Genomic DNA, 27,129 nt, shown 5'->3' on the forward strand with positions numbered 1-27,129 from the left:
CACACACACACACACACACACACAAAAGCCAAATAAGGGAACATTACCACAATTTCACACAAATAAATAGTGCTTCTTTTTGTTTTTTCATATTTCGCCATCCCCATCAGTGTAGCGATGGAGGATGAAATGATAATAAATGGGCAACATTAGAGGAATTACTGGCCATTAAGGACAACAGAGAGCCCCAGTACACCACACCTGTCAGCCTGTTCAAATTGAAACAAATTACCCCCACCTCCGTTGCCTATTATGTAACTAATGAGGATAATTTATTTATCATTATAATCCTAATTCATTTATTTGATCATCACTAGCCGTCAATTTCCATGACTTCCATTACATAATTTCCGGTTTGTACACATGGCAGAAGGTGGGTGACCCGTCAAGGTAAACTGGAGATCATAGTTAAGAAAGCAGCAACGGGTGTTTGGTTAAAAATTGTACTACACTGTTAAATTAAGTATTTGTCAATTGTGTTTCAGATTTGTTGTCTTCTGAAGCAAACTATTAACCTCCAGATTACATAAGCCTCCCCATTCAACAGCAAACCTATCCTGATTGGTCAATTGCATACCAAATTAGAGGAAAAGCGTAGAGGATCTTGTGTTTTACCCATTTTTGTACTACTTAATCTCTCTTTCTCTCTCTCTCTTGTCTCTTGGCAAGTTGTGTTGCCAGTAAATGTCCCATTGTCCTTTTTTAAACTAGTTTTCTTTATACACTACCACGTGTACATAAATACTGGGACGCATAACAGTGTAAAATGTGTTACTGTATGTCTTCAAAGTATGATTTATCTTGATAGCACAACAAACATACTTATGAAAGGTACGCTTATGTACCACAGTTGAATGTGTTTTTTTTATTCTTCAGGTCTGTTCTCATGTATTAATTTCTTGTCTGAGCCAAATCAGAGCCTCATTTCCACATCTTTTCATGTTTAATTTAGTCTTGAGACTATTTCTATTCCCTCAAGGTCAATCTATACAACACTAGTTTGACTTTCCAACTCAGTCAATAACTCTAGGCCTGATTAGCTGAATCCACTCCCTGTCCACTCACTCTGCTGTCATCTGGGCCACCAGGTCAAAGGAAGCAAATCCAGCGTTGACAAAGTTGTCACGGTAGCGGCTCATCTTGATGGCGTCCAGCCAGTCCCCCACAGTGGTGAAAGTGGTATAGTCTGGCACACAGCGGTCAAGCAAGGGCTGGGATACCCTACATTGGGGAGAGGGGAGGGAGGAGGGAGAAAGAGAAACAGAGAGAGAGAGAGGGTTTAGGTCGTCACTCTACTGCCTCAACCGGCCAACCTCACCCCCAAACGCCCACCGCTGAGCGCCACCTCTCCATTTCTCCACCTCTCCTCCTTTCTTCTACCCTCCCCTGTCCTCTTCTCCACATGTAAGGAGTTGTGTGCAGGGGGTGGTTAGGGGGGTCACTTTTATGACTATGGAGAGACTGGCTGGAGGTTTGGGTGGTGGTTGGTGGGTGGTGGTTGGTGGGTGGTGGATGCTGGCGCTGCAGCTGGTGAGGCAAGGTGGTGTATGTTCATAGAGCAGATTGTCAAATCTGGTCTTGAATGATGACTACGCGCATTGAAATTTACAAGGAACCAGACCCTGGAAAGATCTGTTTAGCTCTCTTTGTGTTTGCTGAATCGTGTTCTTCATGTTGCAGTGAGATGTCACTGTTGTTGTGGGAACTGACAAAACAGAAATAACCCACATGAAATTCAATCCGAGTGGTTGTATGGAGTTGCACCACTTACTGTACAAACTGTCAGGGCCCTCTAGGCACTCAGAGAGGGCCTAAGAAAGCCCAAAGAATGATGTTTTATCAATACATATTTTGACAATGTAAACTTTTAAACACGTGTTTGGGGAAATAAACCCTTTAAACCTGCCTATTTAGTTTGTGTTAGAATGCGAAGGGTTAAATTAATTTTGCTGCCCCTGCCCCAGTTGCTGGGAAGAAGATGTTATTCTTTCAGCTCTGTGATTGGTGGTCCAGGTATAAATGTCCAAAGGCCAAGAAATAGTTTTGAATGAGAGACTACTTTAAAATGACGGTCAAATTCATTTATGTCTTCATTCTAAATGGGTGGGCTTTGTTATTGCTAACTCTATGACAACTTCCACCAGCTGTGGGGGGACACGAATCACAAGCTATCACAACCTATTCTTTCATGAGCACCGCTGATAATTTAGCTTCCTAGCCTGTTGGTTAACGATGGAAGACAGGAGTAAACACGTTACAGCTGATGAGGAGGACATTGTTGAAAATGTATTTTCCAGGCCGTTTTTAAGATTAACTTTTTTTAATGTAATTTTATTTCGTTTTTTTCAGTAGTTAGCATTTAACAAACATAGCTAGATATTGAACAACAATTACATCCTCTATGGCAATTAAAAAAACAAAAAACTGTAATTATGATTTTGCGATCACAGCATGCAAGAGGAGCAAAAAATATATTTAAATAATTTAAATGACATGACTACATAAGGGGGGGTTGTCTCTAGGGTATCAGCTGCTTAAGACAGTGATGGCAGGGTAGGAGTGATGCCAATTTTAAGATGAACTTTTAAAAGATAGTTGTAGTTAACTGGCAAAGAAAGGCCTACACCAGATCTTAATTTGGTGCCGAAAACCAAGGCTTTTGAGAGACGTTTCAACTTCAGGGTAAAATACGGTTTATTTGGGAAAATGGTCACCATCCTGAATTATCAATCAATCTGTAAATTTACCAACATTGTGCATTTACTGTAACTCTGTGACTGTTTTTTATTCAAATAAAACATAACACGCATATATATATATTTGAAAGGCCACTATGCCAATCTAAAAATGTAGTAACAATATTGCTTGTTTGTGGTGGTGGGTTCTAAAAGGCCATGCTCACTGTTCACTATCCACAGTTCTGAAGTGTCTTTTGCTAGTGGATTACTTGGCTGTGTGTACACTGACATAATGTGTAGCCACCATGGTATAGGTTTATATGAAATTTAGTTGGTTTTGTGTGGTAGGAGCGGGTGGCTGTCATGCATTTTGAACCCATACCCGGTGTCACCATATTCTGCTAAATTGCACACACAGCTTGTGTGATGATGCAATTATTTGTAAGGAGCATTTTGCTTAAGTAATCAGCTGTTTTTTTGTTGTTGGTGATACTACTCACTCTCTCTATGCTGTTTGCTTGCTGCATTGCTAAGGATAGACTGGCATATTCGGTCCATTTTTGTTTCGGGACTGGAATTGTCATAACTAACATTTGCAGTACTAAAAGAGAGGACACAATGAGAGGCTGGTAGTTTGCTTTTTTTCCCCCAGCGAGGGAAGGGGGGTCAGAGGGCCAAGGTTCAAGAGTAACGATTCGCTACTGCATACCAATGTGGTTTAAATCTGATCTGAGAAGATTGGATTTCCTGCAGTTTTTCCTGGTCAGCTCAAATCAGATAAACATGAGCTTAACTAGTCGGTTGTTAGCCCTATGCTTTATAGTACATTGTCTCAGGATGTGTTTGAAGATGTATGCATTTGTTCTTACTGGAACATCATCCAAGGTTGAACACACAAAAAGGTAACACCATTCAGAGGTGGAATAACATTGTGGGAAAATGCTTCATGACAATAAAGAAATGTCCGTGGAATGTAAACACAGTTGTCTTTTACATGTATGCATGGTTGACTCATAACCCTGTGGACCCTGGCAATACATGGAAGGAGTGACTCACAAACCTGTGTGTGTGTGTGTGTGTGTGTGTGTGTGTGTGTGTGTGTGTGTGTGTGATCCTGAAAATGTGTTTGAGTGTGTTTTGCATGTTTCTGCACACCTGTTGATAGCCCAAAAGGGCCTTTCTAAAGAAGAACCTAACCCTTTGTGCTGATCAATGCTGTAGATAGAGAGGCCACCTTGGGAGTTTTAATAAAACTGTGCTACAACTCAGAGAGAAGTGGAGCGGATGAACAAGAGAGGAGGCGGAGTGGGGGGTGGGGGCTGGGGCAGGGAGGTGCGGGGAGCTGAAGGAAGAGAATCAGATGAGGGAGCAGGCAAAGATAAAGAGTGCCACTGTCTCCCCTCCTCTCTGCTCTGTTGATCCCTGTCATCCTTTTTGATGGCATTAGATTCATTAACAATTAAAAGAGGAATGGAGAGAGAAAGAGGGAGAAAAGAGAAAAGACATGGAGGGGGAGTTAATAACAGTAATACAGAGGCTCCATTGAGTGGTGAAGATGGAGTGATTTTTAATAAGGCCTGTGCTTCGGAGCTCAAGGCCTCGAGCCGTTGTTAACGCCAGACTCTGGCTTCTCTTAATGGAGTATTGTTAGTCATCCTCCTCTAAAGTTTGCTTCAAAAGGGTCCAAGCCATTGTGGCCACATGTGGGCCACAAGCCGAAACACAGCAGGAAAGAAGGGCCATATCGAAAGCTAGCTAGTAAAACAGTTACAGGCCTAAAGCCTAAATTCAAAGTGGTTTACAGTCGCAAATGGTTATGTATGTTTTTAAGAAGTTTAGAGAGTGTGAATTTCTGCATTTACTTAAATAAAAACACAGATGTGACTCATGGCACTAGTGCCGGAAACCTAACATCAACACAACTCAGTTGCTCATTCCACTTCACACCTTCAATGCAATATGCATTCATGTCAAGTACACATGACACACACAGCCAAAGGACTTTGATCCCAGGCAGTGTTAGCTAACCCACAGCCACCCTTCAATGCCGACCAGGACGGCGCTATCATCTCTCACTCCTCCCTTTTTTTCTTTGTCGGCAGGAGGCCACCTCTCCACTGGCCCGTTTTAAATCTCGTTAGTGGCTAATTAAAAGGCGCTCCCATCTCTTTTTTGCATCGTCTTAATCGAGCTAATTAACCGCAAGCTTAATCTTCTAAGAACGTCACTCCGGTGGCCAACCGAGACCCTGGTTTCCCCCATGAGCCTAAACCAGGATTGTCTGTAGCCCTCCCTCAAGACAGAAAGACCCTGATGCAGGGACAGATAGGTAGGTCATCTTCCTCCCTATGGCTCCAACTCTGCCACCTTCTATCTTCCAAATTCTTTCCAAGAAACAGGTTGCGGAGGAAGGTAGTGCAGCTAAATGTAGCTGTGACATCATTGATTGAGCTCCCAGTTACAAGTTGCTGTAAGGGCTGTCTATTGAGCAATTGTAATTTGTATTTGCATAATGGCCCAGGCGGCATTTGTGAGAACTAAAGAGTTGTATTGGAAGAAATATGCACTTTACAGGAGTTAAGATATTGTTACAGCTGAGTCAGAGTAACTCACAAACACAGTATCAATTTGGAAAAAGAATATTTGCACAGTGGAAATCATTATTGCGGTTGCTCTGGCTCAGCTGCAAATGAAATGGCTTGGCCAGTAGTACTCTCACTACTGAAAAGTCAAGTGACTTGATTCAATAAACTAAGGCCCTATTACTGTCGTCCATCACAAGAGCCCAGCAGGTCTCCTCAACATATGACCAAAGAAAACCATAGAAATATTTTAGAAAGCAATCAGCACTAATATCCAAGATGCATTGACCATAATGATTTTTTATTGCTTTTTATAAAGATCACTAATGCACCTAATAAAACTCAACAAGGACCTCCAGAGAAACTCAGAGAAACAGCATCACAGTTATTCTATTTCTATAATCACAGGCTTCACCGAGCCTACACAAGAAACGACATTTGCGTTAACTGTTTTTGTGTTTACTAAATGTGACCAACATACTTTTATATTAAAATATCACAACTTACCCAGTAGACTGTGTGCTGTTGGTGACCACCTTAAGGCTGGCAGCATTGCGGATAAGCTTATCCAGCGTGGCCACAATCTGGGTGAATTTGGGTCGCAGGTTCCTCTCTTTGACCCAGCAGTCCAACATGAGCTGGTGCAGGGCTGTGGGGCAGTCCATGGGTGGAGGCAGTCGATAATCCTGCTCCACAGCATTTATCACCTGAGGAAAGGATGACAGAGAAATCACAATTACTTCTAATCACTGAGTACGGTGTTGAAGGAGAACGGAACACAAGGAGAGAGATGGGTCGATGAAAATAGCAAGTGAGGGGGGACAGAAGAGGATGAATGAGGGAAATGATGGAAGAGTCAAAGATAAAGAGTAAAAAAGCTTTAGGAAATGCATAGCAATAAGGGCCATAGAAAGATCAGAGTGGTAGTTGTGGGCGGGTATGTAGGGAGAGAATGGCTTTTAAACAATGATGGGAGAAGTGTTTTTTATATGTACATTTATATTTTCTAGGGCAAAAGGCTACTGTTTAATGCTGCATATTTCAACAGAATGCCTGTGCTTACAAATTATTAAATTCAACAAAATCCTCATTTCAGCTTACATCTTGATTGCTCATGTCCCAGTATGGCCGCTCGCCATACGACATCACTTCCCACATTACGATGCCGTAGCTCCACACATCACTTGCCGAGGTGAACTTCCTGTAGGCAATTGCCTCGGGAGCCGTCCAGCGAATGGGAATTTTCCCTCCCTGTGGATATGCGAATGAGTAGGTGAGCATGAAATACTGGAGGGATGGAGCACAAACACAGAATCACACACATACAAGAGGGAAAGAGAGGGTGAGAAAAACACAGTCTAAGGGAAGTGTTGATGCACAACACATGGGTGCATGCTGTAGAACCCAAACACACACATACACAAACGGTTAGTAACAACACAGTTACAGAAAATGACACAAACACGTGAAGCCAGAAGAATATTTAATGTGCTACAAACTGTATTTAACATTGATATATCACCATCATAGAATCCTTTCATAACTACCAGACAAACTGAACTGTAGGCGAGGTGATTGGTATTTCATACTACCACTGTCTCTCAAAGTTAAGAACACACTTCCTTATTAACACTACTGCTTCCTGTCACTAAGTGACTTGCCATTGTAACAAACTCAGAAGGCTTTAGATGAGTTGCCCTTTTCATGTTTTGATCAGTCAAAAGACCAACACAAACTAGACTTCTGTATACAGGCCAAAGGATGCTGCCTATCTTTGTACTAGAGCTCACGCTCATTTAGTACAATTATGCTCAATCTCTAAGGACCCTATCCTATGTGCCTTGACCTGCTTTGCCAATTTTACTTATTTGTGAGATGTGAGAATCAGAGCGAGAATTGAGCTTATACATCAAACATTCGAGTAATTTTTCGGCTAAGTATCTTACAAAATGTCTTGCAATGTGCTACAGCTTTAGTAGAATTACACAGCAACATGTCCAGATAAAACCATAGCCACCATAACAATTCTGCCCTTTTGAGGTACTTTTGTGACTGAAACATTAATTTAGCTGCAATATATATGTTTTGTAATCCATTGTTTCTCCTAACCCTAACTGTTGTCTTTACGACCTGAACCTGCCACCACAGTGAAAAAGAAAGTCTCCGTCTACCCATAATGGGCATGTGGGAACATACTCTATTTAAATACACTCATACTTGGCAATGCTATGGATTCATTTGTAAAGAGGACTAGAATTAGCATAATGGTGAAGTATTGATGTTACAATGTTACAGTACATGTAGCACCTTTAAACATTGCTTTCAAACATTAATATACACACACACAAACACATACACACACTTCTACTCTGACTCACCAAGGAGCTGGTGTAGGTGGGGTCTGTAGAGTCATCCTCGAGGAAACGAGATAGGCCGAAATCAGACACCTTACACACCAGATTACTGTTGACCAAGATGTTACGGGCAGCCAGGTCTCTGTGCACGTAGTTCATGTCTGACAGGTACTTCATGCCTGCTGCGATGCCACGCAGCATGCCAACCAGCTGGATCACTGTGAACTGTCCGTCATTGAGCTGGCAAAGGAAAAGAGAGAATGACAAGGAAAGATTGGATTGTAGCTCAAGGTTGCATGTTTAAAGGGAAATCTCCTTTTTACCTGTATCTGTCCTACCTGACTTTCTTTTTCCAATGTCTCTTACAGATTGTTCTTTGCATGTTTCCTCTTGCCTACATGTTTTGTCTCCTATAACTTCACACTGTAACTGTTTTTCTACTCTCTTATACCTATCCATCCTACATTCCTCCCTTCCCCTTTCCCTGGCAGACAATGTATGATGTGACTTTGAAGCAGTGATTCATTGTAGACTGAGCTCTTTGTAAATGTCACCAATCACCCGAATGCAGCATTTGTCAGATAACCATTGTGGGCTCTGCAGCAGAGCTTAAGAAGACCCTTTATGGCTTAGAAGAAAGTGAGATAACTAAAAGCAAGATCAAGCAGATTTTTTGTGGGCTTAGTGTTGCATTATTGATAAAATCACACATACATGTTTTATAGGGAGAAGCTATTATTATATCTATTTTTGTGTGTAATGTGTTTCTGTCTGCCATTTTTCTCCTTCTCACCCTTAGGAAAGAGTCCAGGGCTCCATTCTCCATGAACTCTGTCACAATCATCACTGGCCGACTCTTGGTGACCACACCTTCCAGACGGATAATGTTGGGGTGGTCGAACTGGCCCATGATAGAAGCCTCAGACAGGAAGTCTCGCCTCTGGCGGTCAGTGTAGCCCACCTTGAGAGTCTTGATGGCTACGATGATCTCCCGGCGCCCAGGTAGCTTGAGGCGACCGCGACACACCTCCCCGAACTCTCCTGCGAGAGCCCACGTGAGCCAGTCAGAGAAACGGAGAAAGAGGAATTGAAGGAGTGAGAGAGAAAGAGGGAGGGAGGGTAGAGAGGCATCAGGGAAGAGTGGAGGAGAGTGGGGGAAAAGAGGGGAGAGGGGACAGTTAACTGGTTAGAACCAAGGAGCCAGGAGGGTAGCAGGTGGGACAAGGGGAACTGCAAGAGAAGCCAGGACTCTAGGCCAGTGTCAAGGGATGGTGGTGATGGGGGAGCATACAATGACTGTGTGCTGTTAAGCTACAGATTAAAAGAAACAGCATGGTGAGTGTGAGGCATGATGGCGAAATGTGACAAGATGTAGAGTTGAAAAAAACGCATGTTACAATATAAAACAAATGGGCAAAGCAGGGTGACAGTGTTTGAGGAGCTGAGGGGGACAGAGGTGGAATGGGGCAAGGATCGGAGTGGGTGGGGTGCTAAACTTCATGGTGGCTGTAGAAGCGGGGACAGGAGGAGGAGCTAGGTGGAGTCAGAAGCTTGGGGGTTCTTGAGGTGGTGGATGCTTTTCGATTAGAGTCTACACCAAATGTGTGCAAGAGTGCAAGAGAAACAAGGTGAATGCAGCGATGTGGGGGAAGTCAGGGGAGAGAGGGTCAGGGATGGAGGAATGGAGGGATGGATTGAGGAAAGGGGAGGGGAGAGGAGGGGGACAGGGAAGACAGGGTTTGAGGGTTTGTCACTTTTAAGGCGAATGCTGGGAAGCGACGGGTTTCAAGTGGTAGCCTCAGAAGTAGAAGAGCTGTCGTAGCAGTAGCAGTAGCAGTAGCAGTAGTAATGGTAGTAGCAGAAGCAGTAGTAAGGACTCCCATCTCTGACATCACGTCCTCCATTTTGGTTCAGATACAATGCTAAGAAAAACTCAACCTCAATCGGCACAGTCCTGCAGCTTTTGAGCAGAGATATTACTATCAAGTATATTAAATACATAAAATATTTTACTATCTACAACATCAAGTGTTAGAGAGGGGTTCTAAAAGGTGGGGGAACAACCACATAATGCCAGGACAGGGGGTTAAATTTAGTGATCCAGTAGAAGCATCCTTTAGTAAAGATATTCTATAGACACTTTAAAAGAGGGCAGGGTGAGGGACGGCCAATCCTGGAGAAGAAACATTGTAATATCGTATGCCCCATCCAGACGGAATAAATATTTCAGGGGGGTGTGGGAGATAAATATTAGCAATGCACCTTGGTAACAGGAATTGCTTTGTACAACCCCAGGCATACTCAGGCTACTATGTATAAAACAATGTAATGTAAGGTGGACATAAACTATTTGATAAGCCGGTAGGGTCAGATCAGCTTCCAATAACAGTACGACACAGTATGTCAGTAACCAAGTAACGGGTTTGTGTAAAATTCTTTCATTAAACCTCGCAGAAATCAAAAGCCGGTGTTTGAAACTCAAAAATGGGAAACTGGTAAATTCATGTGCAAATACTCAAGAGTTAAATTTAAACACATAGCATGTCTATCTGTACAGGACGTGAAATAAATGGGGGGCCAATAAATGTGCCAAAAAAGAATAGGGATGTAATTAATACTGGAAGAGATATGAGATATACATGCGCTCGGACAGGATTAACTCCCCTAGAGAAATACATCCTGTCTGTATGGGGCTGTAGTCTTGCATCGTGCAAAATCTGCTTCACTTAGAATCATTAATATTTTTTAATCGTTTTGAATAGAAATTTAGAAAGCATCTCTTTCATTCCAGGATTGGGCTCCATTTTAAGAACACGGGTGAAATGATAATCCACCACACATAAAGGTATTACAGCTAACCTAAATGCACATGGCATGGTAAACAACATAAGGGTGCTAGGACTGTGAGTGACGCTAACTTTAAGAGGGCATATTGTAGCTTGTAATACTTTAAAACAGTGCTGGAGACATCTGTAATACAGGAAAAGGGTTCCTAAGAGATGGCGAGTGTGGGAGGGGAGGGAGTAAGGAGAGGGTTAGCGATGAATTGAGTGAAAGTACCGCTTGGTGTGAAGTCCTCTAACGGTATGGCCTGGAGGTGACTAGCAGTCTTCCCCCTGTAGCTCAGGAGCTTTGGTGGGTTACCTGCGCCAATGACCTCCTCGATCTTCACGCAGGAGACGTCGATCTCCTTGGCAAACTCGCGCACAGCCTCGTTGGGGTCCTCATAGGTGAAGGGGTCAATGTAGACTTTCATTCCCGGCGTTACTATAGGGGATTCAGTGGCAAGAACAGGAAAGTGAATTTATGGCGTCAAGCTAAATTTCAACACTATGAAGTTCTATAAACATATTCTTTATCATCCAAGTATATATCAAAGCAAGATCATAAGATCATATTCTTTAGTGGTTGGGGATGGACAGTCATTGCTAAGCAAGAATGACTGAGCATAAGTATAGGAATGATGCCGTTGAAATGTAGAATGTGAATAATGCAAAAAGGAGGGGCATCTCAGCAAAGAGACTTACTGTACTGCTGCAATTTTTCTGTGTATTCCGACTCTGAGCCAGTTCTCTGCTTTCTGTTGAAAAACATCAAAACACAAACTGAGTCACATGCACTCCACACAGCAGGGTGCAAATACCAAAAAGGAACAAAGGCGGGAGGAGAAAACAGATCCTTAATAATGTCTGCGGAGATGAAGCCACGCTACGTTGTGGCTTGGGGAAAATTCTTTGCCTTTTTGCACTGGAAGCAGGGGATATAATGCAGATAAAGATTGGATCAATGCCTTGTGGTAAAATGATTCAGACTTGGGGACTGTAACATGACTTTTAACAAAAAGATATCGTACCATTGTCTGAAGCAGCAAGTGAAAGCCATGCACTCTCGGTACCCCCAAAATGAGCAGCCGAGACAAAAGCAAATTTAAACAGCAAGCTCAGCTGTCTCGTCTTTCTCGCCCTTCAGACATCACATTGTTCATTTCAATTTAATCTGCCTCTTATTTTGTCTTCATGGACTTGCTCTCTTGCTGTCTTTCTCTCTTTCCATTTTCACAATTTCTCTTCTCTCTTTTTCTCTTTTACCCATAGAACCATCATCTTCCTGCACATGTCCCTTCTGCACCGTAGGGAAGGGGGTGTGCACAACGAGGATGACAGAGCGAGGGGGCTGGGTTGTTGAAATTACATGTTAATGTGCTTCCTTTGTTGTCTAACCAGTAACCAAGGCAATAATACCCTATGCTGATTTGCATCTTATTTCAAATTCTAATTTGGTTCCGGAATATGCCAAAGCTCTATGTTTTGTATTATTACTATTTTGTCCTTCTGTGACAGTCGGAGCAGTGGCTAAGCCAAGACCCTGAGAGAGACACAATGTAGTGATGGGAAAATAGAAGAGGGCGAAGATGCAAGAGGGAAAGGTGGGGGAGCAAGGGCGATTGTTATTCAGTCTAGCGTGACCGATGCCCACGCTTGTCAGCCAATGGCTGAACTGGCTTGTGGAGTGAACCCAATGGTGGGTGCCAACCATCCACACATATAAATACACACATGCACTGCATTTGCTGCTTGACAAATGATTGGTATAAGGATAAACGAGTGTGGTTAGAACCCAGCTGATGCATTGTCAGACTTTTTAAAAGGTGTGAGCAGCTGCTTGCATCTTCCCAGTCAATTGGACCCAGCAGACAGGAGTGCATCTGTGTTCTTTGTGGTCAGGCAGACGTGCAGTTGATTCTGAGTGTCAGGCCATGAGGACAGGCCTATCAGGCCCAACAGCTGCTCTGCCTTGCTGTGTCCAGTGAGCAAAGTAGCATTTTGGCCAAAGCTGTTTACTATTCACAGATTCAGAAGGCTAATCTGGCATTCAGTGGCCTCGCAGGTGGCACAGCAATCCACTGAGACTGTTCTGGGGTGGTGTGGAGGACATGCAGACAAAGTTGACATTTGAAGCAATCTCAGTTTTTTTTCAACTTGAAGGAAAAATATTTTCCACAAATGTTTCTATAAAACCTTGCTGTTTGAACATATTCTGTCATAAATAAGTCAGTGTAGACGTGCTTGGACACACATGCTATTCTTTCACGTGTTCTGACTTTTTGAGAGGCTGGTGGAGGAGTTATATTCTCACCTGAGGCATACGATAGCGATGACCACAAGTGCAATGATGAAGACCAAGGTGGCGGTGGCTGATCCCACGATGAGTGGCAGTTGCTCCTGCCATGACTTTGGAGGGTCGCCTTTAGGGGTCAAAGAGAAAAAGTGGTTACTCAGGGAAGAAAAACCATACACCCACACTCGCTACAATCATTTATATAGCTAAAGACTGTGCCACTCTGTGCTCTGCCGTAGTTCTTACAAATAGGCTTGTAGGCTTCCCACGGCCACTTCAGAATTGTATGCTTACGTAGGTAACCATGCCCTTGTGTTCCTAATGCTGTGTTTAGCAGAATGGAGAGCCAGCTGGGATCAACCAATGCATTATTGAAGACTGTAAGATAGACTATTCAGTTATTTTTCTTTGTCTGCTTAGTGAGTGGGGGAGTGAGACTGATACCTTGACTGATTGCTAGGAAATAGTAGATTTTCACCAAATCATAAGTATTTTTCTCTACAAGGATTTCCGCATGAAAAATAGGCCCAGTAGCTTCTAGCTCTATAAGTTTTTGAACCTCCATTATGTTCATAAGCATACGCACAGCCCTATTATAGAAGTATTGCTGTTATGCTACACATAATCCAATATATCCCTGGGTAATAAAGTAGGTATGGGAGTAACATACTTTGCAGGTTGGTGCTGAAGTCGGCTGGGCTGCTGTAACGACCATAACCGGCCACTGTTCGGGCACGGACCTGTATCACATAAGGCGTACCAGCCTTGAGACCTTCAATGCGGGCGTTGCTCCGTTGGGCAGTCATGGTATGGGCGATGGCCTCACCCTGATCCTGCAGAGACAAAGACAGTCAGTGGTGAAAACACAAAATACAAAATACGTAGCAGCCCCCTGTACTGTCCCACTCATCATCATCCCCTCTCTGATGCACTAACCTCGTTTACACGCCAACCTACCCATGCAGGTCGGGGAAAAAAAGTATATGGAGACGAAAGTGAAAGAGAGAAATGGAGAGAGACAGATTGTAGCCTGGGTGTGATAATTCAATGGGAGGAGGACATGACTACAAACAGAGCAGATATACGCTGAGTGCCTTTGTGCTCCCCCTGAGGCAGACCCTACTCTCTAGGCCCCTGGAAAATACAGAAACTTTCTAATGCATGGATTGAGAGGGGACGGAGGATAAGAGGGAGGGCAAGAGGGAGAAATGGAATTAGGGGTACAGAAAAGGGCAGAGCATAATAGAAATGTGGGAAAGGATTGGGAGGAGAGAAAGAGAGAAAAAGGAGGGATAGAGGGATGGGAAGAGGGGAATAAGTATGGGAGGATCATCACACAAGCTAAGATTGGAAATGGTGACTTGCCTCACTGCAACCATGTGTTTATCAGCAGAGGCATTGTTTTCCACATTTACAGAAACACAGATGGAACAGAGACCATGCAAGTCAATGAAATTGGATTGAATTAGAGGCGTTGACTTACATTGCTGCTTACCTTCTCATGGTACTTAATCTCATAATCCAGAATGATTCCGTTGGGTTTCTCTGGAGGCAGCCAGGACAGGCTCATGGTGCTCGCTGTGGCCGCCATCAGGTGAACTGTGGGCACTGCAGACGGAGCTACACAGGGCAAAACAAATAAAAATCTGCTTTATTTATTGTTTTCTATGTTATGTCTTTTCAAGTTCTATGCCCTTTGTATGTTCACAGAAGGCCAAATCCAAAGTTTTAGACTGCAGGCTTTGTGAAAAGTGTTGGCCAATAATTAGTATACAGAACCATTCCCCGCTAATGTTCAAATTCTGTTCAATTCAGTTGACTTTGGGAGGGAGAGGGGATGTCTAATTCTCCTGTGACAAGAGAATCAAACTGCAAAACTGATGGATAAGTCTCTGGTACATGAGGTTTCCTCTAACACACACCAACTGAGGGCAAGCTTAAGGGCAACCACACATACAGATGAAGACTTTTCACGTTTAAGTTAACTGCATCCATGCTGAACTACTGCTGCACTTCTGCTCCAAATTCTTGAAGAATTTTGTCGTTTTTTAAGATAAAGAAATCCTATGCATTAGGCCTATGTACTGTGCATACATTGTATTGCATACAATTGCCACACTTTAAAGACATTTTATATCTAATGTGCATAAAAATAGATGTGCATGCAATGGTCTGTGGACACACACAGAGAGACATGCACAGAGAACCATAAAACACACTGGCACTCCACCCACCTGAGCTTCTCATGCTTCTTTCACATGGGCCTATTAATGGCTAAGTTCTGTCTGCCTCCCTGTCTCTCGTCCTCTTTTCTAAGGTCAGGCTTGTTCTGTATCTCTGACTCACTCTCTCCTCTTAGTCTACTCCATTGCTTTAGTTTTATAACTTCAACTGTCAATCTCCAGTTGTGCCTTCTCTTCAAAAAGGAAGTTCCTCACTTTTTCCTACACACAACTACATTCTTTCATTTCCCCTATCCTCTCCAGTTTAGACCTCCATCTCTGCTCTCAGTCTCTCTCCCTTCCTTTTTTATCCCTAGCCTTTAGTTCTTTAATCCTCCCCCTTGCATTTCCTTTCTCCCTCTGCTGCCTGTGTATATGGCCAGACATCCTTCTGTTTCTCTCACTCACCCTCTTTGCTCCCTAAACCTTCCATTCCCCCCCACCCAGGCCCACCACGTCTCTCTCTCTTTCACCCCCAGAAGACAATGCTTCCTAGGCAGATCCCCTAGCCAGGGGATTAGGGGCCCTCCTCCGGTAGAAGACGTTGAAGTAACCATGGAGGTGGCCCCTGGGGCTTATCACCACCCTAGTATTTATTTTGGTTCTTAAAAGGTGAATGCACATGCAGGGATGGTCTTTGGACTACACTAGGGGATAATCTGATCACAGTTGATGCTCTCTTGCCCCCACCTTTCCCTTCGCTTCTCTTTTTGCACTCAACTGACCCCAAGCACCCAAGGATAGACAGTGGTCCCAGTGCCCATCCCCTTGTAAAACAATGAGGCCGTCACGATGGGGCCTCTAGGGTCTTTGGGTCCTAGACCCACAAACAGAAGGCATTCCTAAAGCATCTTTTAGGAGCAGGAACACAAGGTTATAGGTGAGAAGGACAAGGCCATTGAGAAAGCGAGAGGCGATGGAGGGGATGGGGGAGAAGCAAGGGCTAATCCTTGGTGTTTAAGTATGCAGATATGGCAAATTTAACATAGCGACTAAACACATCGGAGCCTCAAATGAGCAGCCCTTGGCAAACCTCAACAAAGAGACCAACCCACAATAACTAGCACGTAAAGCAAGTTTAACAGCGCTGAGGGTCATTTAAGGTAAACTGAATGCACCAAAATTTCTAGGTAATTGCAAAAATCTACTTGCCTGCCCACTTAGCAACCCACATACCTGTCTACCTATGATAATGCAAAATCATTGACCCTGACATTAACAGAGTATATCTCAGTGTTAGGAACACATTCAATAGCTTATCATTACTATCCTAAATTATTCTGTACATAATGTCACATCAGCTGGGTTTCAGTCTTCCGTAAACAAAAAAATGTATCTCAGCACTGATTGCTACATTGGCCTAGTTACTGTTGTTGCTGTGGGCTGTAGGAGTGGTGGGTTGGAAGCAGTGGGCAGCTAGAATACTGAGGGTTCAACACTTTGAATCCACACTGCCTCGCTATTGCTATTTGCAGCGGTGTTAGTACAGAGCATGCTGTGGGTGTGTGAAAAAGGTCCCTTTTCTAAGCTCATTCAGAAGAATGTCTTCCTTCTCAATCCCTGTTCAAAGGAAAAAAATATGTAACACACTCCTACATACATACAAGAAATTGATCTTTACTTCTTAAGCGCAGAACATATTCTCTGACATTCTTTTGTGTCTTTTTCCAGACTTTAAAAGTTGGCAGTACCTACAAGTTCAATATGGATCTTTGACAGCTAGCCATGAGGCTGCAGTTTCACCTACCAGCCTGATTTGTGGTGATGTTCACTGCAGAGAACTGAGGTGAGTAGGGGCTCTTGTTGGAAACACCGTTGACTGCCTGGATTTCAAAGCTGTACTGTGTGTGGGCTTGTAGGTTACGGACGGCAACGCGGCGCTGGGTCAGACCCAAGTGGCGTGGCGAGATATCGACGTTGTCGTCACACCGTGAGCACATTCCTCGCTCAGGCAGGCACTTCTTACAAATGACGTTGTAGAAGGTGTCTTCACGGCCACCCAAGTCACGTGGATCGCTCCATTCCAGCACGAGCGAGGTTTCGTTCACACTGGAGATGACACTGCGTGGTGCAGAAGGAATAGCTGCAAAAGGGAAGCACAGCGTAGATGAGATGAGGAAACTACATTTGGAATGAGAGAGAATTTAATCTCCATGCACAATAGGTGTAAAGAAATTTGTTTCAGTGACAGTACAGAGACATACTGACAATAGACAGAGATTCATATTGTAAAACACAGTTTAAATGTCATTATACACACATGCATTCATTACTCCATAGCTGCTATCAACACAATTCATGACCAAAGAATTATCCTTGTGCTGTGGTACGTTTTTCATGCATTGACTCGAACATTTCTTTTCTATCACAACAGTCTGTTCCAAGAGTTCTTAAAAAAAAGAGGACAGGAGTTCAAATTTGATTTGCATGTTAATTTCCACTGTGTGTCTGTGTGTGAAGTGCTGTTAGGGACGAACGAGAAAAACTATTGCAAGAGCCTTGGCAATTCTTATCCAATTACCGGAGCCTTATCTTTCACTGCACTGTGGGAGAACCATCCCCCCCCCACACCCCAGCAACAGAAAAAAGGATCTTCTCTCTTCACCAGTGACTGAATTAGCTCCTAAGTGTGCGTGTTTGCTCCTAACGAAGGCACTGCAACAAGAAAAATTGCTCCACTGTCTGTCTGTAAAGGGATGGCAGCATCGAGAACAGACTGTACTGAGAGTCAGGCGGGCGAGGGGTTGGATGATAACGTTTCAGAGAACGTTTAGAAAGCAAGCAGACTTGTTTGCCTTCCATTTGTTGTGGTGGGAACGTACTTTTGGGGGGTTTTATCAGCCATTGAGAGAACAATAAAAAGGAAGTTTGGGAGAACATTCATCACACATTTCATAAGTTTGTTTTATGGCTATCAATACATTTGATTACCGTTTGTATATAAGCAATTTCTGTCTGGTTTTCAGAAAGGAATGCAATTGTCTCATTTCAATTATTAGTCAATTGAAAGCAGTCTTTACTTACTGGTACAGGGGGAATCTGGAGAATCTGTGTCTGAGCGGTAGTAACCATTTCGACAGGAGCAAACGCTGGATGCTCCTGAGCTGGTGCGGCTGTTGGCTGGACAGGGCAAGCAGAAGCTGTCTCCCTGTTTGGACTTGAACGTGCCAGGGCTGCAAGCTGATGGCAAAAGAGAACAGAGAAAGATTATAAGAAGTATTAAAAAAGAAGTATTATAAGTAATAGTGCAGATTGTACTTAACAATTTAGGGTAAAACTGTTTTTGCTACACTTATATATTATTATTATTTATTATATATGTTTGTGTGGGTCACATTTTTACATTTTCACATTTTTGCAGTAGCCCACTCTCATTCTGGAATGAAAATACTATATTATACTATATTATATATTTGATGTGTTTAGCATGTGTTTGTTTATTTACATGTGTGCACATGCACATGAATTGTTTTCATGCCCACATGTTGCCTTTTTCCCATATGGAATATGAAACTGTAGTGGGGAAGGAGAGGGAGATTTGAGCAGCATGTATCTGTTTGCCGCAACCCATGCTCACACAATGAGACTGTCAACCAAAATTACATATGCGAACTTCAGAGCCAACATGTTGGCATGGTGCTTTTATCTGAATTCAGTATTTTATCAAATGCATATAAATAGAACACAGAAAATCAGAGAGACACACATGCTGAGGTGTACACAAACATTAGTCCGTGCAAAACTGCTAAGATACACACACACACACACACGCTCAAGCTCACACACGCACACGCAAGCGCACACGCACGCACACACACACGCACGCACGCATACACACACACACACACACACACACACACACACACACACACACACACACACAAACCATCCTGGCCAGAAGTCACTTCAATGAACTCAGCATTTTGAAGCTTTTGTTTGCATTCTTTTATCCTTGACACAACTTCCTTCAACATAATTTCACCTGAACTGGTTCTCTATTGGTGAAGCCTAGTTAATCAGATGACTGCTGCTGGTCTTTGTAAATGCCCTATTTCCATTCATAGCCACTGCTTGGAAGTTTATAACTCAAGTGATAAGTTGCAGACATGCAGGGAAAGACTAACAGCGGCACTGTGATCCAGAACGCTTTGGCAGACTCCATATCTTTGATAAACTATCTCGTTAAAAGATGAATGAGTTTGCCGCAGTGCTTAATAAAAAAAGACGAGAGCAGGTAAGACAGGCAAAGTTTACAGGGGCCAGTTGATTAGCTGACCCACTAGTGCGTTAGCTCGTCAACGTCAAGGACACACTGCTATGTTTGTCCCTCTGAATGATAATCATCAATGTAGCTCCTGGATTTGTTTTTCGCTCCCTGTTGAAAACAACCAAGGTTGGAGGTAAAATCTACAGCAGACCACTTCCTGCTCCTGCTGTTTCCCTGTTTGTTTTTTTGAAAGTTCAATATTAGCACAAACCCAACGGTTGACTACACCGTGTACATTAGCACTGAGTGTATTTGTTCTTCCACCATTAATCAGAGTCATCCACACCACTGGCTAACAGGAAGTACTGCTTGATAAAAAGATAAGATATGACCTCAAATTTTACCAGGTGGAAGAGCAACTTTTTCAAAATGGTATCATGACCCGTACAAGTTCATTTATTTCACATAAAATAAACAACAAGCAATTTCTCAAGTCCCAGGGGATGAGAGTTTTAGTTTTTGAACATGTTGGCATAATGAAGGATGTTGATGGAGCATTCCCATTAAATGAAGCTTCTTCTGTTTTCAGGGAAGTGCTGATCAATCACTTCCAGTGTATAAAGGGGTCATCATCTTCCTTTCATCAATTTCCCCCTTAGAGGAACTGCTAAAGAATGAGGAAGAAAGAGAGACAAGGGGCTAAAGAAAAAGGGAGGGAGAGGTGGAAGAGGTGGAGGCATAGAAAATGCTAATCCTGCAGGCGCTTTTTTTCTCCCCTTTCCCCACTCCCCTGTGTCTTATCCTAAGCTCTATGTTCATGCAGAACATAGAGCTTAAGGAACTGATTAGAATGTATGCTGAAATTGGAAAGTGAGGAGCATGAAGAAAAAAGTAAAGAATATTGCGGGTCGAAAAATGTGCAGCAAATGAGTGGAAAGGCAAAAAAAGGCCCAATGATTAATATTAATGCAGACACCCTTACTGTTACTCTGGTGGTGTATTAATGAGAGCAACGGCCTTCAGAGGACAGGAAAGGCTAGAATGGAGAATGGGGGAGAGACGGCCGCCGAGCTAGAGGAGATGCTGCATGTTGTAACGAGGACAGAAAAGCAGAGAAAGAAAGAGTCACAGTGAAAAAAATGATGAGTAATGAATATGGAAAGTGGACCTGAGGAGAGGTGAAGTGAGAAGAGAAGAAGAGAGGGAGATTTATCCCCTGTGGTTTCCAGTGAAGCTTGATTAGAGTACGTTTTATCAGGACCCAGTAGCCAGGGCTTTAACCTTGAGCTGCCAGGAGCAAACAAATTAGTTTTTAACCACACACACACCATGCTTTAGATTTACTATGCTCTCTCTCACACATACACACTCCTTCAAAAGGTGAGCACACATATTTAGGGTCTGCCAGAAGCTGGCAGGCCACCCTCTCGCTGGCTGAACACCGATACGGGTACTTAACTTATAGGTCTTCTCAGCTTTATCTCTCTCTAATATACGGAGAAGAATGAGCCCTCTGAACCCAGGCCAACACAACCACACACAAACTATACATGCACAAACGCCTCGCAATCAACCTTGCTGATCAATAACCCTGCCACCCCCTCTCTCTCTCATTCTGCTGTCTCCATTTGTCCACCGCACCCTATGCCTAATTTTACGCCCCCATACTCCTCACTACGCACACATTTTCCATTCAACCCTTCCTGTCCTCCATGCTGTCACCTGCTCTCCATTCCAGTCGAGACCTTGCTGTTTGAATTTACCTTTCTCTCAACCTCTGTGAACCTGTCATGTTTTCCATCAGACCTGAACCCATCATAGAGCCTCTCAGAAACAGACAGCCTCCCCTGCATTTCCATTTATTTAGCAACCAGCTGCCAGGCAAAACTGAGGTCAGCCACATGCTGACAGTGTCATCTAGTGTGTATTATTTTACCTTGTCATCATTGGATTAATGTGTCAAAGAGTACAAGGCAAATAAATGGCTCATAATAAGGGGGCAGCTGGACAATCTAGTGATAGAGGCTGTAACCTGTAGCCAAAACAATACAGATTCAATCTCTCCAACAATCATTGTGTGTGTACAACAGCCATTTGCCAGATGAAGCGTCCTTGAGCAAGACTTTGACCCCTTACTACTCACTCATTGTAATTCACCCTGCATAGAACCATCAGATACTCTACGCCTAAAATGCAAATGTAACTTTTCTCAGCAGTAATAATGTGATACATTATTGATCGCCATAGGGAAATCCCCCCAACCCCTTCACCATCTTCCAGAAGGGTAAGACTGCGGAATAAGTTACAAAATAGATTCATTGATTTGCTTTGGGTCAGTTCAGCAGATAACATAGAGCTTAAACTTGTTGAAGTAAGTCTCACTAAACTCTAGATTATTCCACCATGGCAAGCACAGAGTAATAAAATGCTGGACTGGCCATAATATCTGTTGTGAAAACACTCACCTTGACATTGGGTATCCTTCATGGCTGGTTCAAAGCCAGACGAGCAGGTGCAGGCTCCTACGGGAACCATCCACTCGCCGTCTCCGTTGCAATAAAGCTTCAATGGCACAGACACCTCCACGCCGTTGGGGACACAAGTTCCTGGTGCAATGACTAAAGAGGTTGCCTCAGCCCCTGTTGCTGTCTCTGGGAAAACGGCAAAGTTGGCGATGGTGGTGGAGCACTTCTTGTAAAAGACCCTCACTGAGATGAGCGACATGCAAGCACCAAGGTCCTGAAAGGCCAAGTAAAACCCGGCTTTGGACAATGGTCCAAAACTTCTGACTTTTGTGTTTACACGTCCAGACTCAAGCATGGAAAAGCTCTCATCTGGGGCAATGGTGTCAACCTTCACATAAGGGTTCTCCATCCAGAAAGGGCTGGTGGCTGTGGCTGAGTCTGAGTCCGACTCATAGTAGAAGAGGTTGAAGGTCTCTTTGCAGGAACCTGGGATGTTGGGAATGCTGTTGCAATCGCGCACTGTGAATTTCATCTCCACATATACACGCAGCACATCCTTTCGTGGGATGAAGTCACTGCGTAGCCAGTTATTCTGGTTGACTTCACGTACATTGCAGACTTGGTATGTCCGGATGGGGTTCATGGCATCATCGTAGCCGCTCACCTCTTCCCACTGAAAAGCGAGTAGAAAAGAAAGGAACAAGTCAGTGGGTGTAAATGCATATTCTTATCATTGACAGATACTCATACAGTTCCACAAGTACTAAGACATTGTGTCTGTCTAAATTCTGGGAAGAGCATTCACCCATCTCTGTACACCTTGTATTAAAACTTAAAGAGCTACATTCAGTCACATTGCATGATAAAGAATGAAAGAAACAGGGCAGAGGTTAGGACTTATAGAGAAAGAAGCAAAGGGTAATCTCTTTTTTTTTTCGGGAGTTTTTTTTTTTTTCAATTACAGTCCTTTGCCTTTGTCAAGCTACATTTTTAATCTCTGGTTAGTGTAGTGTAAAAACCCAGTGACTAGGACTGCAAATTCATCTCAATTACGGCAACCTGTCACCTCCTTACCCCAGAGCCACCGCAGCATGTTTACCTCATATCTGTTTGGAAATAGCAGCCACATTGCTTTATAACCAATTACGTTTCAATTACAGAGCAATGATTGTAACGTCCTCTAATGAAGATGCCGGTTAACCTTAGTGAGTTTTTGGTTCTTACACTCCTCTACATCTTTCAATGGTACTACAGTACCCAGGGGGTAAATTACTCAGGATAAAATGGGATTACATTTTCTAAACTTTGATTACCAGCTTCATTAAATGAGCACAAGCAAACTCGACTGTAAAAGCTGTTAGGCACTGTAATCTAATGCATTTTTCAATCTCGAATGAGGACACCACGATTAAATCATTTCACTTCAAATAGCGATTCCTGCGTGTATAATATATCTTGAGTGAGTGCATGTGCATGCATGTGTGTGTGCTGAGGGATCTGCTCCCCTTTCCTATCAGACAAACATGCATTTTTTTCTTTACCTAAACCAAGGCCTGGCAAGTTTATTTGCATAGCACCTTTCAAACAAGTGTTTTGCATAAGGCATGTCAATGCATTAAAGCATTTAAAAGGCAATGAGGAGGAAGATTAAATTAAACTAAATAAAACTAGACAAAGGAATGAAAAGCCTGAGTGCAGCTTCAGCTAAAAGTCTGTACTACTTTACATGGCTGTTATTGGACTTGCTACCTGTATCCATCATGAGATTGAACCTGTGACCTTCTGATTACATGATGATCTTTCATATCACTGAGCCGCCCTGCCACCCTAAAACACTAGAATACTTAAGTATTTTGCTAAGACACAATAACAAATTAAATATGGTTGCACTCTTAGGACCAAAGTTAGCCTCGGAACATTTGACTGTCTCAAAACTCTGGCATTAAGGCACCAGTTTCTCTCCAGAGCCAGTTGTTTCTATCTGAGCTCTTGGGTACCTTAATTGAGGCTGTGATATGGATGTGGTGGAGACAAGGCTATTCATCCAAGACCCTGGAGGCCATGGCATTAAAACGATGGCCCGGCGAGAGCGAAAGAGGAAGCGACCAGAGGGAATCGATAATCACCGACCAGGTCAATGGGATGGCTAAAAGCATGAAGTGTCAATGGGTATTTAGTTCAGCGTAATAAATCACCCACTGCAAAAGAGCAATACAGCCAAATGTTTGTGGGTGTGCGTGAGGTTTTGTGTGTTTGTTTAAATGTGCTTGTGTGTGAGTCTATCTGCCTGAGTGTGGATATCTCTGTGTGTTTGTTTGAGAGTATATAGGTGTGCGTCTGTTTGTGTATGCGTGTGTTAAGAGAAAGGTCAATTCCCCCCGAGACATGACCAGTGGCCAAACACCTTGATCGCCTGCTTACCAAGCCTGAATGAATTAAGTAGGTCATGTAAAAAAGGGCCAAGTTTCTTGGCATTGATTTCCATCAAGATGAATCATTATGCAAGATTTGCGATCGACTCCATCGAATCAAAGCTTTAAATTATACTTTCAGATGACAATGAACAATGCTTCTGTGACGTACCCTCCTTGAAGGTCCAAAGGCCTGCTGAAAAAATAAATTCTGCAATATTTTGGCTAAACTATAATTCTTTGGAACAAACAGATATGAATAGAGACAGGAGACAGGTTGTGCTGCAGTGGCTTTCATGGGCAACTTTTTTCATTCATGAACCTTAGATGAATTCAAGGTGAACATTAACTATTAGAAACCTTGATGGCAACTTACTTACTGTAGCTTTAGGGATTAGTTGAAATGCTGTAGCCCAAACAGGCTTTTTTCTGTTTGTTGTTAGTATGAATAATCTCTCTAAAGCTACTTTTGAGGACATTTTAGCTTGTTCATAACATGTTTTAGCATGCTGGGGGTCTGTGAAGCAGACAGTGATACACCAAGAATAGTTATTATCTCAACAAACTTGCTAACTTTGTATTGTTATTAGTGTATGGTCATGGAAAACCCGTTGGGTGTCATTCCAGATCTGGGGAAGTCTTGCTATAAAGGGGAATTACCCTTTCATGACCCATCTGTTTTGAAAGATAAATGATACGGTATATGAATAAACACACACACACAACACAGGGAGACATAGTGGAAATTTCAAATACAAGCAACAACACGAGTGCAGCTCAATATAGGTGTCCACACACACATACATACACACACCTAGACCGAGACATGAGACTTTATGCTTATATGCTACAGGCTACCTACAGACAGATGCAAATTGTGAGACAGAGAAAACCACATATCAAGGTGCAGACACACGTCCACGCTCTTACACATTCCAAAATGGCTTTCACACTTTTTACACCTTGGGCCCTTTTTGGAGCAGGTGCGTTTGGGGTGTAACCAAATCCACTTTTACTAGTTTGACGGCAGAAAAACAATCAGCGTCATCTCCTATTGCCATTAACAGCAGGGCGCGTTTGTACCTTGGCACATTGCTATTATAATGGCGGATTTGCACCATAATATATTTTTATGTAATCTTTTGCATGTTTGTGTGCTGCTGTTCCCTGTTTGTGTGTGACAAGCATATGTGTGTGTGCTGTGCACAAGCGTAGGCACATTTTACTAATGCGTTGTTAAAATAACAATGAAGTGCTGCACTATTGACTTTAGACCAGGTTTTTGTTGGTTAATGGCGCAATCACTTTCTGCTGCCACAAGATAGCAATACGCCAAGAATTTACTTGAACACACCTCCCTGTAAGACCAGCACGCCCATGGGCGCAATGATGGGCGCAGGTGCATTTGCTGTTTGAATAACATTGGCGCTGGACAATCTTAAAATAGTAAAGACACTCGCGTCAGGCTTTGCGCCAGGCTGCACTGGATGCAAGAGAGGGCCCCAGGTGTGGTAGCATTACTAGCACTTATATGCTGGTTGTCTTTGGATCCACTATTACAAATAGACAGTTCAGGTTTTCTCTGTGAAGTTTTATGTCTGATGCTGTATCTGTATGTTTTGCAACACCAAGAAAATACACAGAGATGCTGTGACTCAGACTTAGCTGGACAGCATCCCTGGGAGAGTGTGTGTACTCTGAGGTGAGTGTGATTGGGTCTTTTTCTAAGATTTTTTTTTACAAATAGATTTTTGTTCTCATCTCTCGCTTTCTCTGCATGGACATTTCTATGTACTTTACTTAATCTTAGACTCACTGCTCTCCCCTCCCTTCCAGCTCACTTAGTATGTTGTTTTGTTTGTCCTTTCAGCCACCGTATTGGTTTCTCTTAAACACTCGTCATCACCCCTAACAAAAATAGGCTGCGACACTCCTATTGCAAGACCTCAAAAGCATACAAATAAACACACACAATGCATTGTGCATAAAGACAGAAAAAAGACAACAGGGAGGATCGATTTCTTTGTGTAAGAGGAAAATAAAAAGAAGGAAAACAGAGTGGAAAGATAACTCAAGGACAACCACCGTCTGGAACATTCTGCCAGGGGAAGAACTCATCTCCAGTCTTTCGGTTGGTAATGTGCAAACTCTGGAGTGCAAACGGTTCTCCACTTCATGTCTATCTTTTGAAAAGGAGCATCTGTTGTGGGTTTGCTTGTAAAAGAAACAGGTAGGCGTTTTTTAGTTTCTATGCCAATCTGCATTGGACCGGTGGGAACATCCCTGCTGCATTGTAGCTTAACAAGGAAGGGGGAGGCGGGAGGCAAAGAGAGGTAAAGGAAGATGAACGGATCGGAAGAGTGAAGGACTTAAGGGAAGGAGGGCACTGAAGGCTGTGAACTGATTGTTGCAGCTGAGGTGGCTAGTGTGTCTGGCTTCATTAGTGCTTAGTTACTCGGAAGTAAAGGAAGGGGAGAATAAGGGGGGGTGGGCGACTTCAACCAGCTGGGTTGGAATCTCCATGCAAGTGTGTTGGGGTAAAAACAAAACATACAAAAATGGGGGACTACCTTTCAAAACACAAGGGCTAAGTCAGAAGGCCACACAAAGACGAGGGGAGGAGAGCTGGGGGTCTTTGAAGAATAGCTGAGGAGGGGTCAAACCTCTTTTTGCTCCTCTTGAGGCCATTGTGGAGACCACATGGGAAAGCAAGATGGGGCTGTCAGTGGCACTTTGTGTGTTGTAGATTTGGATGCTGGGGCGTGCAATGGGTCAACGCCAAGAAATATTTCAGTGTATAAATAGTTAGTTCATGGGGAAGCTGCTGTTTTCACATGTTTTAAGTGCACTGGTGAAAGGGGAAAGGAACATCTGTGACTAGGCGGGTCAATGAAATTGGATTTGGGTGTATCTTTTTCTACCCCCTAAAAAGCGCATCCCAAAACATATCCTGTTGAGTGATTTGTTGATGAAGGTCTAAACTTCCAAAAGGCATGCAGACACACACACATACAAAAAACTGGATGTACCCCTTGAATACAGGAAAGAGTCAAAGTTACTGTCCACACATGAACATAAAGGTGAATGTAGTT

The 27,129-nt window shown here is 43.1% G+C and overlaps 1 protein-coding gene across 9 annotated transcripts in view; it reads right to left on the bottom strand.

Moving 5' to 3' along the window:
• Nucleotides 1–27,129, bottom strand: part of ephb3b (eph receptor B3b) — a 61,368-nt gene that overhangs the window by 5,339 nt on the left and 28,900 nt on the right. The window contains exons 3-15 of one of the 9 annotated variants that reach the window (XM_032525519.1): nt 21,627–22,299; nt 17,979–18,134; nt 16,702–17,037; nt 14,228–14,352; nt 13,403–13,565; nt 12,751–12,859; nt 11,142–11,194; nt 10,759–10,881; nt 8,408–8,655; nt 7,639–7,854; nt 6,362–6,511; nt 5,768–5,967; nt 1,066–1,221 (exon numbers count right to left, since the gene is read on the bottom strand). In XM_032525519.1, the coding sequence (XP_032381410.1) occupies nt 1,066–1,221; nt 5,768–5,967; nt 6,362–6,511; nt 7,639–7,854; nt 8,408–8,655; nt 10,759–10,881; nt 11,142–11,194; nt 12,751–12,859; nt 13,403–13,565; nt 14,228–14,352; nt 16,702–17,037; nt 17,979–18,134; nt 21,627–22,299 (2,708 nt within the window). Of the gene's footprint in view, nt 1–1,065; nt 1,222–5,767; nt 5,968–6,361; nt 6,512–7,638; nt 7,855–8,407; nt 8,656–10,674; nt 10,894–11,141; nt 11,195–12,750; nt 12,860–13,402; nt 13,566–14,215; nt 14,353–16,701; nt 17,038–17,978; nt 18,135–21,626; nt 22,300–27,129 lie in introns of all 9 variants that reach the window. The other 8 variants (XM_032525513.1, XM_032525510.1, XM_032525514.1 and 5 more) reach the window with 8 other exon arrangements.

Source organism: Etheostoma spectabile, chromosome 9 (genome assembly GCF_008692095.1).
Source record: "Etheostoma spectabile isolate EspeVRDwgs_2016 chromosome 9, UIUC_Espe_1.0, whole genome shotgun sequence".
Lineage (NCBI taxonomy): Eukaryota > Metazoa > Chordata > Actinopteri > Perciformes > Percidae > Etheostoma > Etheostoma spectabile.